General features: G+C 36.6%; 1 protein-coding gene across 4 annotated transcripts in view; it reads right to left on the bottom strand.

The window, feature by feature from the left end:
* LOC131050789 (alpha-aminoadipic semialdehyde synthase) overlaps window positions 1-12,680 on the bottom strand; it is a 293,987-nt gene that overhangs the window by 63,011 nt on the left and 218,296 nt on the right. For all 4 annotated transcript variants that reach the window (XM_057985051.2, XM_057985052.2, XM_059216164.1 and 1 more), the window contains 2 exons: window positions 9,615-9,965; window positions 8,998-9,078 (listed from right to left, as the gene is read on the bottom strand). In XM_057985051.2, coding sequence (XP_057841034.2) covers window positions 8,998-9,078; window positions 9,615-9,965 — 432 coding nt within the window. The remainder of the gene's footprint in view (window positions 1-8,997; window positions 9,079-9,614; window positions 9,966-12,680) is intronic.

The following is a 12,680-nucleotide window of genomic DNA, read 5'->3' as shown; positions in this document are numbered from 1 at the left end:
TAAAACCAAGATGATAAACACTAAATCAGTGTCCATTATATTGATTCTAGCTGCTATTACAACAATTTCTACAGCATTTCTACTCTATTCCTAACTACTAAATTCTAACCTTCTAACAATCTAACCTATTCTAATTGTCTACAAAAACTCTGACCTTTTACAATGAGAGGCATCCTGCCTTTTATTGAATTTACGATTTCAATCGATGGCCAGGATTGACTACATCCAACAATCTTGATATGCCCTCTAGAATCATGACAGCTTTAACCCATGCCTACTCAATTCTTAGTTATCCCCCCAACCATATTCTCAACTACCTACCACTATTTGGCATTAATTCGATCGATTTGGTAGTTGGAGATAACTAAATTGTGTCCCCTCACTTTGAATCCATTAGACGGAGCCCATAGGCAGCTCTCTTTTTACAATAAACAATTCGGTTTTTAAACTGATTTTTTGGAATTTCTTCCAACAGTGTATTCTTCTGAGAATGCACATTTTGTAGCACTCTATGTTCTTTGTCTTCAATCTCGTTTTTTGGTGGTCTGGTGATGGCACACTTCCTCATGCTTGGTTTTTTGATCCTGGGCTCTGCAATACGTTCCTCATTTTGCGCCTTGGTGTCGCTCGCAGTCACGTCTCCAATTTGCGTTTTAGGTTGACGCCTTAGCCTCCCTTGATGTCGTCCAACAAACAACGAATTCCACTTTTAATAATCATTTTGAAAAATTAAATAAATTAATTTAACAATCATATTAAATTTATCTAAATGCCCCTCGATGAAAATTCGCACGTTCCACATCTTCTGCGAGATACTATTGCAAGAAATGTCTTCCCTTTCAAACTTCAGGTGATTTGAAGGTTTTGGGAGATTTTAATTTAAAACACCCTTTTCTCACTCCAACTTTCATTTGCACTTACTCGAACGACTAAGGTTGAAATTCGGCCTTTAGGTGAAATGTGAGAATGTACCTAAGCCAAATTCGGAATTTTAAAGTAAATGTGCAATTTTATAGATTTGCCAAGTTTGAACGCCTAACTTAAAAGTTCGGCCAATTAGGGGGAAATGTAAGAAAACAAATTTTAAGCACCCTTTCTCCACAAACTTCGGCATCTTAAATCAAAACGCGCAATTTGGAATTTGGCCATTTGGATAAAAATGTGTGATTTTATATCTCCTTTGTCATTTTCAGCCTTAGAGCCTGTTGCGCGAACTTGACTTTATCAAGATAAAGTGCCCCCTTTCATAACAAAATCGGGCTTTGTGACTCAATTGTATAAGCTTTGTTTTTGTCTTAATAATAAAACTCGAGTATTTGACCAGAAATGCACGATTTTAACCTTATTGCCTCCTCACTTTATAACATTCGGGATTTGTTGATAAAAAGGTGCGATTTTGGTGAGCTTAGATTTTTCGGCCTTTTGAATTTCGAGTAGATTGGAGATTTTGTGCGATATTAGCTGAAATTTTCAGCCAAGAAACCGATTTTGCGAACTTCAAATGTTTTACCCTTTCAGCTTGTGAAGACTCTTGGTGCGATTTGAACTTTATTAGCCAATTTTGGCCATTTCTCTATGAATGTACGATTTTGTGGGGCGTTGTCTATGTGATTTTCATAGGTTTTCTAAACTTCGAGCATTTACCCTCTTTTGGAATGCACGAAACTCGCAATTTCGTATGGTTTTGTAAACTTCGCGATTTTAATGAAATCGCGCGATTTTCTATTTGCTTACCCTTTCGACACAAAACGAATTTCGGGTTCCATGGGGACTCTGGGTGAATTTCGTTGGGTTTCTCTTTAACGCCTTTCACAATTTTGGGGCTTTTAGCTCAAAATGTGCGATTCTCCTTGTGTCGTGCCCTTTGAAGTTTGTACGCATAACTTCAGGTATTCTGATGTGAATGCGCAATTTTCTTTGTGATTTTCCTGTTTTCCCTAACCTTCCTGTGCGACTTAGGGAAATTTGGAACTTTCAGGAGAAATGTGTGATGTTGCTTTGGCTTCACCTTTCTTGTTTTACCTACGATTTATGACTCTCTTCGCACTGTGAGACTTGGGGTCTAACACGAGGAGCTTCAAGTTTGAAAGCACAAGAGTGCGATTTGTTTTTTCTTTAGTGCCTTTGTCTTTCCCCTCTCATGCGAGCAAACTTCAAAAACGATAGGGGTCCCCTAAAACAACAAGGGTGTATGTGCAATGAGCACAACACCCAGGGGACCAGAGCTCCTGTTGCGGATTTGGCCAAGACGATTGTGATGGGAAAAGTGGACTCGACAGTGGAGACTGTGAATAGATAGGGTGATGAGAACAAGAATGTGGCGGACCTGGAGAACTTGGGATCCCAGGGGGTCAGTGCTCCTGTTGTGGATTTGGCTAAGATGGTGGAAATGGAAAAAGTTGACCTGGTGGCGGAGACTGTCAACAAGGAGGGTGATGAGAAAAAGATTGATATCCCCCAAGGGATCCCGACCATGGAACAACTTGAAAATATCCGTTCTGATGTTTTGGATATTTTGCAGAGGATTGAAAACCTGGTGCCGTTGCTGGACATGAAGGCCATTCTTGAGGAGGTCAAGGTTCTGAAACATAAGGTGGAGGCCAGGGATTCCCAGATTGCCTGTCTCAAAAATTTCTGCTTGTAGGTCCTTCACAGTTCGGCCCTCACTCTCCCCTCCTACGAGAGCATATCGTGGACAACGATGCTAACAAAGATGAAGCCAGGGAACTTTACAAGCTCTTGTTTGATGATTGGGAAAATGTCATTGATAGGACTAGGGTTCGCAAGTCAACCCCTTAGGTCTTGTGTTGTTTTTTTTTTTGTGTTTTGGGATGCTTTCCCTTGCTCCCTGCTGCTTTGTTCTTTTTGTTGTTTCTGGTTCGGAAAGACTCTAGTTATGGATGTTTGTTGTTGTATAGTGTTGTTTATAGTTTAAACTATGTAAAGGGTCAGTGCCCTGGTTTTCACTGCTTTCTCAATCAAAAACATATTTCTCCAACTTAGGCATCCAACTTTATTATTTAAGTGAAATATTAAAGTCACTTTATATTCCTCACTTGGGTGTCCATCATTAAGTCCCTTTTAATTTATTAAAATAACAAACCTAAACATTATATTTAACTTTAATAATAATGTTATTTTAATATTAATGCTTTGGGACTAATATTACAATTGAATATCAATTTTGGCATCCAACTGACCTTCCAAAAACAAAAAGCCTCTCAACTGACCATGTCCGCAATCCTCTTGTGACTTACAAAACATAGTATGGATAAAACACATCCAAGTGCTTCAACAAACTCCCTACAAGGACATCCAATCTTCAAATGGGTTCCCTAGCCATTGAATTAGCCTACGAGAACCAAGGTTAATAGGCTAACCAGACAAATCATGTTGATGCTTAGGAAAGGGGCATTACAAGAAAGTTCTATGAAGAAAAAATCCTAGAGAAGCCCCAAAAAAGGAAGGAACAAAAACGAAAATAAAATTAGTTGTAAACCACTGTCACACATGGTCAAGACACCAATACAAATATTAAAGTAGGACGAACAAGATCCCTAAAGAGCATAAGTTGAAAACTAGAGACATAGGAGACAAGTTTGATCAAATATCTCTATTTGGGTTTGACATGAAAGAGTCTCTAGTGCCATAATCAATCATTGTGAAAGGACCAATACAAGATCTAATAATGCTCATCAGCAACCATCTATGCTAAGAAGGCAGATCAAGGGTATTAAAATGGGAAGCAATGCACTCCTAGAACTAGACCTAACATCCAAGGCATATATAACTCTTGTAGTAATTAAGAAGCTCACAATATGCATTTGTCCCTTTGACAAGCAATATGGTCAGAAAGGAGTAGATCTATGTCAATGAGGAGTCAACCTGCATCACCAAAAAGAAGCAAACCCACATATTTAAGGGGGAACCTGCTGGGCCATTTGGTAGAAGAGAAAAAGAAAACATGGGATTTAGCTGCAATTGTATATATTGAATTAATTCATGTGTATCAACATATAGAGCGTGTGTGAAAGAAATGCATTAAGCAGATCCTGTAATGGTACAAAGTAGAATGTGTGAGCTATGTATGCATTCATAGATCTAGGTGGTTGCTCGACTAAGTCTAGTTTTTGTGAGCTTAAAATTGATTAATCTAAAATGTAGTTAAAAGATTGCTAAATTAAATAGCATTCTGCTGAGTTGGAAAGATAATCACAGTTTATGAACAAGATAATTCTACTTTTGAGTTCCATTATTTCCTTTATGCCAATTAAATTGTACTCAACTTCTGCTGAAAATGGGGAAATCATAGTCGAAGTTGAATCAAGATGGACTTTTTCCTATAGAAGTTTTCCGTTCTGTCCAATCAAATAAATGGTAGTTTTCAGATGTCTAGTACTCTAGATTTAAATATTAAGTCATATGCCCTTAATAATAGGAGCCTCAAAAATATGCCTATGCAAGCTCTTGCAAAGGCATTTCTCTTGCCTTAACTGTCAATAGAAATGTCTTTTGGATTGTTGCAGGTCTGCTCCCATGGATCAAACTAGTCTACTCTAAGTTCACCACTACTATCGCCTTTTGAGCTCAAAGCTTCGCCCTCCTTTAGTGCCCTAGATGGCTTGGGTGTCTAGCATGAGTTAGGGTATCTGCTCCTACCCACACTCATGCGATCGTTGCAAATCAATTGGGAAATACTAATGGGTTTTGTATGTTGCAAGGTTCCCTTCCTAGAGCACCATCTTGTGGTGACAACAAGAACAAAGGGCTGAAACCCTTGGCGTGGGATGCACGGCCCAGAAAACACCGATTTACAATGGGTGATTCATTATGTCCGAAGGGCAATGGTAAAAATGGCACCTCGAGGTTATAGATGGTAAATAGTTCTTCACTACCAATGGCTTGATTGGCCAATTTAATCAATTTTGGCCCAGACTCCTTGCTTTGCATAAGTGGATCACTAATGCTTGCAAACTGATGCTAAAATGTAATCTAGATGTTTATTCTTGTACACGGGGTTTCTTCACTGTGGCTTTTGACTGTAAGAAGAACCAGGTTGCCATTCTTTGCGAGCGCTAGTGCTGAGGTCAAAGCTTGCTCCTCAAACCCTAGTATTCAAGGTTCAACCCTCTTTCTAAAACATTTGCGGTAAAACCTATTTGGATTCGACTCCCAAACCTTCCTTAATAGTTTTGGTTTGATGCTTGTTTTGAAGCCATTGGAGATTCTCTGGGGGGTTTTCTTGCAGTGGATACAAATACTTCTAATTTCGCCCACACTACCTTTGCTCGCATTCTTGTGGATTTGAATACTTCCAGGGATCTCTTGTCGTTATCACCCTCAAGGTCATTGATTGCAGCTGGTCTCAACCTTTGGATTATGAAGGTTTGACCTTTAGATAGAGAAGATATTTTGAAACTGGTCATACTAGTCAAAATTGCTCCAGGCCTCAGTTCAAATCTGATCGTCAAGGTTCTTGGTGGGTTGACTCTCTCCCACAACATTAAATTGTGGACATCCTCTTGGGCACTTTGAAAATGTGCTTGACACAAAGCAACCCTCCCCTTTGACTTTCCTAGTCCCTTCTTTGGTGGTGGCTGGTCTGCACGATGGGAGAAACAATGAGTGTAGTACACTTTCAAACAATATAAAAGCTTCACTCCTGACTTTCAAGGCCTCCAATACTTCTCAGATTCTCAACAATTCCAAGTCTAGGAATCAGGCTGCAGGTTCTTCTGAGCAGTTAGTCTCTTATGCCAAAGCTTGTGTGGGGGATAATATGGACAACCCTACAATCAGAAAACAAAATATTATGGGCTCCCCTCAATCTGCCCATGATAGGACAGATCCCAAGAGGAAGAAAAATAAACTTTCCCATCAAATGACATTAAGATCTTTTAAAAAAGAGAAGAATCCTGAAACATAAATAGTTTTGGTTGTAATGCAAGTTTTCTGTGGTTGAAAGCAATTTCAACTTGCCTTAGCTTAGCTTAGATTTTGTTACTGTAAGTCGCAACAGTAACATTTTGTTTTGGCCCAGTATGGCCTTTTGTCTCCAGCCAGAACCATTTATGCACTCCTATTCAAGGGCTGATGCAATTCTTAATTTTATAATTTTTATATACAGGAGTTGACCACATATCCACAAACTTATTATGGATAAAAGAAACAAGAAGCCTAAGAATTTAGAATAGTATCAATATAGGATGAGGAACACAACCTCCTCTTTGAGATATAAGTTATAACAGTATAAGCTGATTGACTCAACCACATCATGTATGCCAAAATAGATTGGAAGATCTATGAAGAAATATGCAAGATCCAATGAAAAATTGCTACGTGATGATGCAATCCATAGTGAATGGGGACATGTAATTTATTCCAATTTGGTAACCCATAGAGACTGAGGCAACTTGTGGGGAATAAGAACAAGATGTAAGCAATGTTGAAGAGGAAACATTTAAATAGGTTCAAATTAGAAACTTGGCTGACATAGCCAATACTATCATATGGGTGGGCCGTACCAAAAGCCAGGCAAAAATTCCTACAATTTATTTTTTGATCACTTTTGCATGGAGATTCTCTAGGGTTTATCCAAGCTGCTTATATATCCTTAAGATCATAAATGCAAACAAGTATTAGTCAGAAAATATCAAATTTATCTACTCAAAATCTCAAATAAAGAGAGAAGGGTGACAAACACAAAATATTATATCTATTTTTGGCGCCCAAAATCCATATGTTACTTCAAGATTATGGAAAACCTCATTTTAGGATGCTAAAATTTTGTAAGACCCTTCTTATGCAGGTTGTGCTTCTCCACAGGTTACCAAATTGGAATAAATTACATCTGGGTGTTGCAAGGTGTGCGCCCTTGGTCTCCTTGTGTTGTGCAACACAACGCTCAGGTTTGTGACATGGCTTAACCTCCTCCTATGGATTCTATAAGTCTAGTGGTTGTATTGGGCATTAACAGGTGTAATGTCCCCTACCTGATCTATTTAAATATACTAAAATTGATAGATTTTCTTCAATAAGTTATTAACAAGTGCTTGTCTATTTTCCTCATTAGCTGATTAATTTCATTATTCATAGTTCTTAATATAGATATCAAACCTTGCTACTACTTCAGTTTTAAGGGAGAAGGGTTTACATATGTTACCAAAGCACTCAGAGACCAACTACAATAGGTTCCCTCAAAGTTTACAGATCCAAGCCCTTACCTATCTTGGGTCTGTACCCTCAAGGCTTATGGGTCGCTGATCCCCACCCTATCTTGGGACTTAACCTATTGCTTGGATTTAGACTGCCCCTGTTTGGAACATCTCAATCCCATCTTCTTAAATACGGAAAGTAATAACATGATTTAGACTATAAGTATATATATTTCTTATGTATTATGAATATATATATGAAATTAAGTATGACTGTCATACATATTGCAGTCCATATTAGCATTACTATTAATTCTGCATAAGAACATTATTGGGCTTCATATATTAAGCATACTTATTAAGCACATCCCCATGCATACCACCAAGAACACAAATGTTACTGCCTGTAACTTGATAACAATTCTGATCTGATCTGATCAATGGTGATCTTACTAGATGCTTTTGATTCCTTTCCTTTATATCTCTCAATGTGAGGGAGAGGTCACACCTCTTCATCATGTATACCCTTTGGCAAGAGACACACCCTTTCACCATTAGCACCCTTTGAAAGAGTGCAACTCATCATTATTTCTGCCCTTTGAAAAGGACACAACCTCTCATAATCAGATCTGCACTTATTATTTAAATCAGATCTGCACTTCTCATTTCCAAATTATTCCCCATCTCAAATGAGGTTCTCTTCTCCCTTTTATATCTCATTGTTGAGGGACTCACAACCTTTCCTTTCATTTCTTTTGACTTTTCATTAACTTAATTAATTTTTAATTAATCATATTTAATTATATTTAATTATTTTATTTTATCAGGTCAATCTTTTGGTGCAACGGCAACCATACTTGTAACAAGTGGTATCAGAGCTTGGTCACAAGTTCAAACCTCCTCGCTTGCACAGGGGGGGGGGATTGTTGCAAGGTGTGCACCCTTGGTCTCCTTGTGTGGTGCAGCGCAGCGCTCGGGTTTGTGACATGGCTTAACTGCCTTCAATGGATTCTATAAGTCTAGTGGTTGTATCGGGCATTAATAGGTCGACCTTTTGGTGTAACGGCAACCATACTTGTAACACTAGGGGCAGTGAGTTGTCTTGTGTCTGAGCTTATCTCCTGAATTTTTATCAGGCACACCTTTGTGACAAACAATTTAATGTACTAATGATAGTTAACAACTATGTAGAGCCCAATCTATTGACCAGGCTCACCTTCGTGAAAGAGACTTGAAGCACTAAAAATAGCAATCATACGTGTATAGTAACATGGTGTTACAATGAAGTTTATGGAGCAACAAAGTGAACTGTTTCCAACATGAATCTGACACTGTCAGGTAACAGTTACAGTTAGGCCTCAACAGGAGGTTTGATGACAATGATACCACCTCCCCTGTTGCAGAATTCATAGTAAGCATTGCACAATGAGCTTGATCATTGCATAGTTTTAGTTCTTGAATTGGAGTGCATCCATGATAACATATAGAGCTATCAAATTTTGTATTTTCTTATTTCTTTAGATAAGGTGCAAAAAAACACTACAGGGATCCTACAAGTGTTGAAGAAGATTGAAAGAATGTATGTCAAATTTCCAAAGTTTTCTAGAAAAGTATGCACAAAAACTTGTCTAGGAGAGGTAATGATGAATGTGACACTGACTGTATTGTATTTCTTCTCTTTATTTCCTTCACAGTACTTTGAATTATGTGTGTTGAGATTTCACATGATAAAACACTCTTATTCATCTGCTTACAATGATAAAATTAACTCTATTACATAACAACAAAAGTTGAGAATGAAAAAAATCATATTCTTTAGGTATAAAAAACAGAAATCTTTTACCTTTGATACATATTCTAGAAGACGATCATAATTGCTTATATCAAGCTCAACTGCTGTTGTATTGGGTATCCCTTCAATTACCTATTCCAAAGTATTTAATGTCAGATCAAGACTTTTCAAAATATTAGTTATTATCAGACACAGTTAAAGATAAGACTGTACAAAAATTGTCCCCATGCTAAAAGTCGAAGTTAAGAGTCGCTAAAATGGTATAGGCATAATAAACCTATATAATGAGAGGCCTGACATGCTACAGATTCATAGATTATGCATAGCACGACCGACATGGATAATTTTTGAATCATCAATGAGCTACAATAAGCAAATATCTATTTAGTGAATCACACTGAAAGACTAGAAATGTTATTACACAAGTTGATATTGCACAGCACAAAAAAATGTTCTCTTCTAGCTACTATATTACACTAGATCTGTTTTGAATAAAACCACCTTCCCATTCTTGTAGGTTTTTTGATATAGATACTAGTAACAAAGTCACCGATCATTCCTCTATATAATGTGCTCCTTTCTACCAAAAGAGCTATGTTCCCGGAATATTATAAGTTACTAAACAATTAGTACTTTAAGTGCAACTTAATATATGCAGTAAATCATACCTTTTGTGCATCCTGTAGATATAATGATGCCACAACAACTTGAACACCCTTAACTGCTTCAGTGCCAGTTTTTGAACTATTTCTTGTTGGAGAATCAAGTACATTGCATCCATTCAAGGCTAAGAACTCAACTGCAGGTTCACATACACGCCCAGCACCGATGATAAGAACTGATGCTCTATCATCAAAATTTCCTTCCATTTGTAGATTTTCTCTCAATTCTCTAATTCTTGAAGAAGACCGCTTCAATTCCTTTTCAATTAATTTTTTTCGACGCTTATTATCTGGGTTAGCTATAGCAGCTAAAGTATCCACAATAGAAGCCAAGACATCCTTGTCATTGGCACTGACCTGTAAGAATTATAGTTTTAAAATGAAAGCATTGAATTAATCACAAACAGGAGTACAATATGTAGCTCTCTGTGCAGCACTTACAAGTTTATATGTCACAACCCAAGATGAATTTCAATTCAAAAACACCAGCTGTCACAATTAAACTATTCACAATAGAATTTAATTAAAAAAATTATTTTTCATGGGAAAATATGAAAGCATATATAATTCTTTGCTAAAAGTGAATTATAATCCTACAGCAGAGTCACTAGGTTATAAAATATGTTTGGTATCTTATTTCAGTTTCCTCCTTTTTTTAACTATAGAGTAACCGATCAAATTCAAACTACCATGGGAAATTGCTTTCTTCATACAGAATAATATCTGTCAATGTGACTTGTAAATGCCTTCCTTTTCTCAACTACAGTATAAAGGATTTAGTAAACCTTTAACTAAAATGGAAAATTGTTTTATGAATAACAAAAATTGAGTCAACATGTATAGTAACTGACATTTAATAAGTAATGCAGTTTCATGTCTTCCACTATTGTAGCCAACAACAGTATAAAGGAAAAACAAAACATATAAAACTAATCCTTCGTAAACTCGGCTGTCTGTCTTTAAACATTTCTAGCTTCACATATGTAGGAAATTGTACTCGCATATATATCCTATCAAATCCTTTTATCATGAAACTTTTCTTCACATGAACAATAAATTATGCACGAATAGTTATTATAAGGAAGATACGGTTTATAAGGCACCAGCCGCCCCAAAAAGCTTTGCCTATTCAGAAGTAGGCTTTAGATAATCATATGTTGGTTTAATTGTGATACTTGTAAACCCTCATGCATAGAGTTGTTATTAGCATATAGTTGTTATTTATATGTTGTCAGTTTAGAATATTTCATACGATAGTACATGTTTATGAGGAAATTTGGTTACACATTAAAAATCTTTTTTAATTATTAAATAAGATTGCAAATTACTACTCTCGAAAGTCATTATATTCTAGAAAAATAACAGTCAAATTTGTGAGTACTTGAGGGTTAATGTAACCCTTCTCTTTGGAATTATCCTTCTAAATTTATATGCTAAGCCCACTAACGTTCTGTTCTGATACCATATTTTTGCGAGAAAATAAGCAAAGCAGCAGTTTCCTCTTTCATAGAAAAGCAATTGACTTATGCTATAAACTTTAGGCTTTTAATCTGACTTGCATGAAACAGAAGGGATTGAAAATACAACTCGAAATTAGTATGGCCGTCAGAAAATCATCCCACTATTATCCTGCAAAAAGAGGCATTTTCTAGTTTGTTTTCATGATTTCTAGATATTTCTAAGTACTTTTGGAGCCATTTCTTGTCATACAGAAACTGTTTCATTAAATAAATTTTAATATCTGTTTTTACAGTGCCAAAATCACGCTACAAAGAGTGCCATTGTCATCCAATGAAGCCTTGGTGATCAGAGGGACGACAAGTTGGTGGTGAAGGCCTTTTGTATTTATTTTATTTTTGTCATGAAAACTCTTTGGGAGTATGGTAGAGTGCAGAATTGGCAATCGGACAGGAGAGGAAGAAAAGAGGGTGAAAGTGTAAGTAGGTTCAAGGTTAAAACACCTAACAGTTGATCATTGTATTAGTCTTAGATAATTGATCAATAAAATAAAGGTTAAATAAGGAGAAAAAGTTGATTGCTTTCTTGATTTCAAGAATGCATTTGATACTGTTTGAAAGCAAACTCTGAAGCTGAATGGAAAAGTTTGGAATTCAGACTTACAAAGCAGCTGGTCACAAGCTTTATGATCAGGTTCAAGCAAATAAGAACAAGGAAGAAATTATCAAAATGTTTTGGAAACGACATTGAGGTCAAGCAAGGATGTCCGCTATCCTCTATTTTATTAAGGCTATACATAAACAAACTAATAGAGTGGCTAACAAGCATGGGGATGGAGGTTTCTACTTAGCCAGCTACATAATAAGGTTGTTCCTATATGCTCATACATAATCTTAATGGCAAAAATAGCACATTGCTTGAGAAAACACTTAAAAGTTTTGAAATTCTTTTGTCAAAAGGATGCAAGTAAATACCAGCAAAATGAATTTCATGATCTTTACCTTAAGAAGAAAAAAAGAAACAAATAATCTTTGTATTTAAAAGAAGTCCTTTGCAAGAGGTGGATGAATATAATTATCTTGGTTTTGACTTTCACAACAAACTCAAATGGGAGACTTGTCGGGCAAAAAGGATAAAAGGCAGTGGACAACTTTATGCATACTACAAAATAGATGTAAAAATGCTAAATTATAAGATTGGAAAAACGAAGAGGGCCCTCTTTGGATTGCTTGTCATGCTAGTGTTGCTCTATGGGTGTGAAGATTGAGGCAGCAACAAATCAGCACTAGAATGGACAAATAGAGAGGTACAAAAACATTTAACTACAAGCAATTTCAAAAGGAAAACATTGGTTCCATATGATCTGGCAGGCACCTTTCCATTGGAGGCATTTGCTTTGATCTATGTTAAGTTATCTAAAGAGAATAGAGAGCATAGAGTCACATCAATACCCAAAAATAATAGTGGAGGAAAAGTTAAGAAGAAGACAGGGCACATGGATGAAACAAAATACCAAATGGATGAGTAAAAGAAATGTTAGCATACAAGCGTGTCCAAACACCATGATGGAAATCAAAAGATGTGAGAAAGAACAAGAAGATGGTCATGAAGACA

This window comes from Cryptomeria japonica, chromosome 2, assembly GCF_030272615.1.
Source record: "Cryptomeria japonica chromosome 2, Sugi_1.0, whole genome shotgun sequence".
Taxonomy (NCBI): Eukaryota; Viridiplantae; Streptophyta; class Pinopsida; order Cupressales; family Cupressaceae; genus Cryptomeria; species Cryptomeria japonica.
The sequence above is the reverse complement of the archived record's forward strand: the minus strand, read 5'-3'. Positions and strand labels throughout refer to the sequence as shown.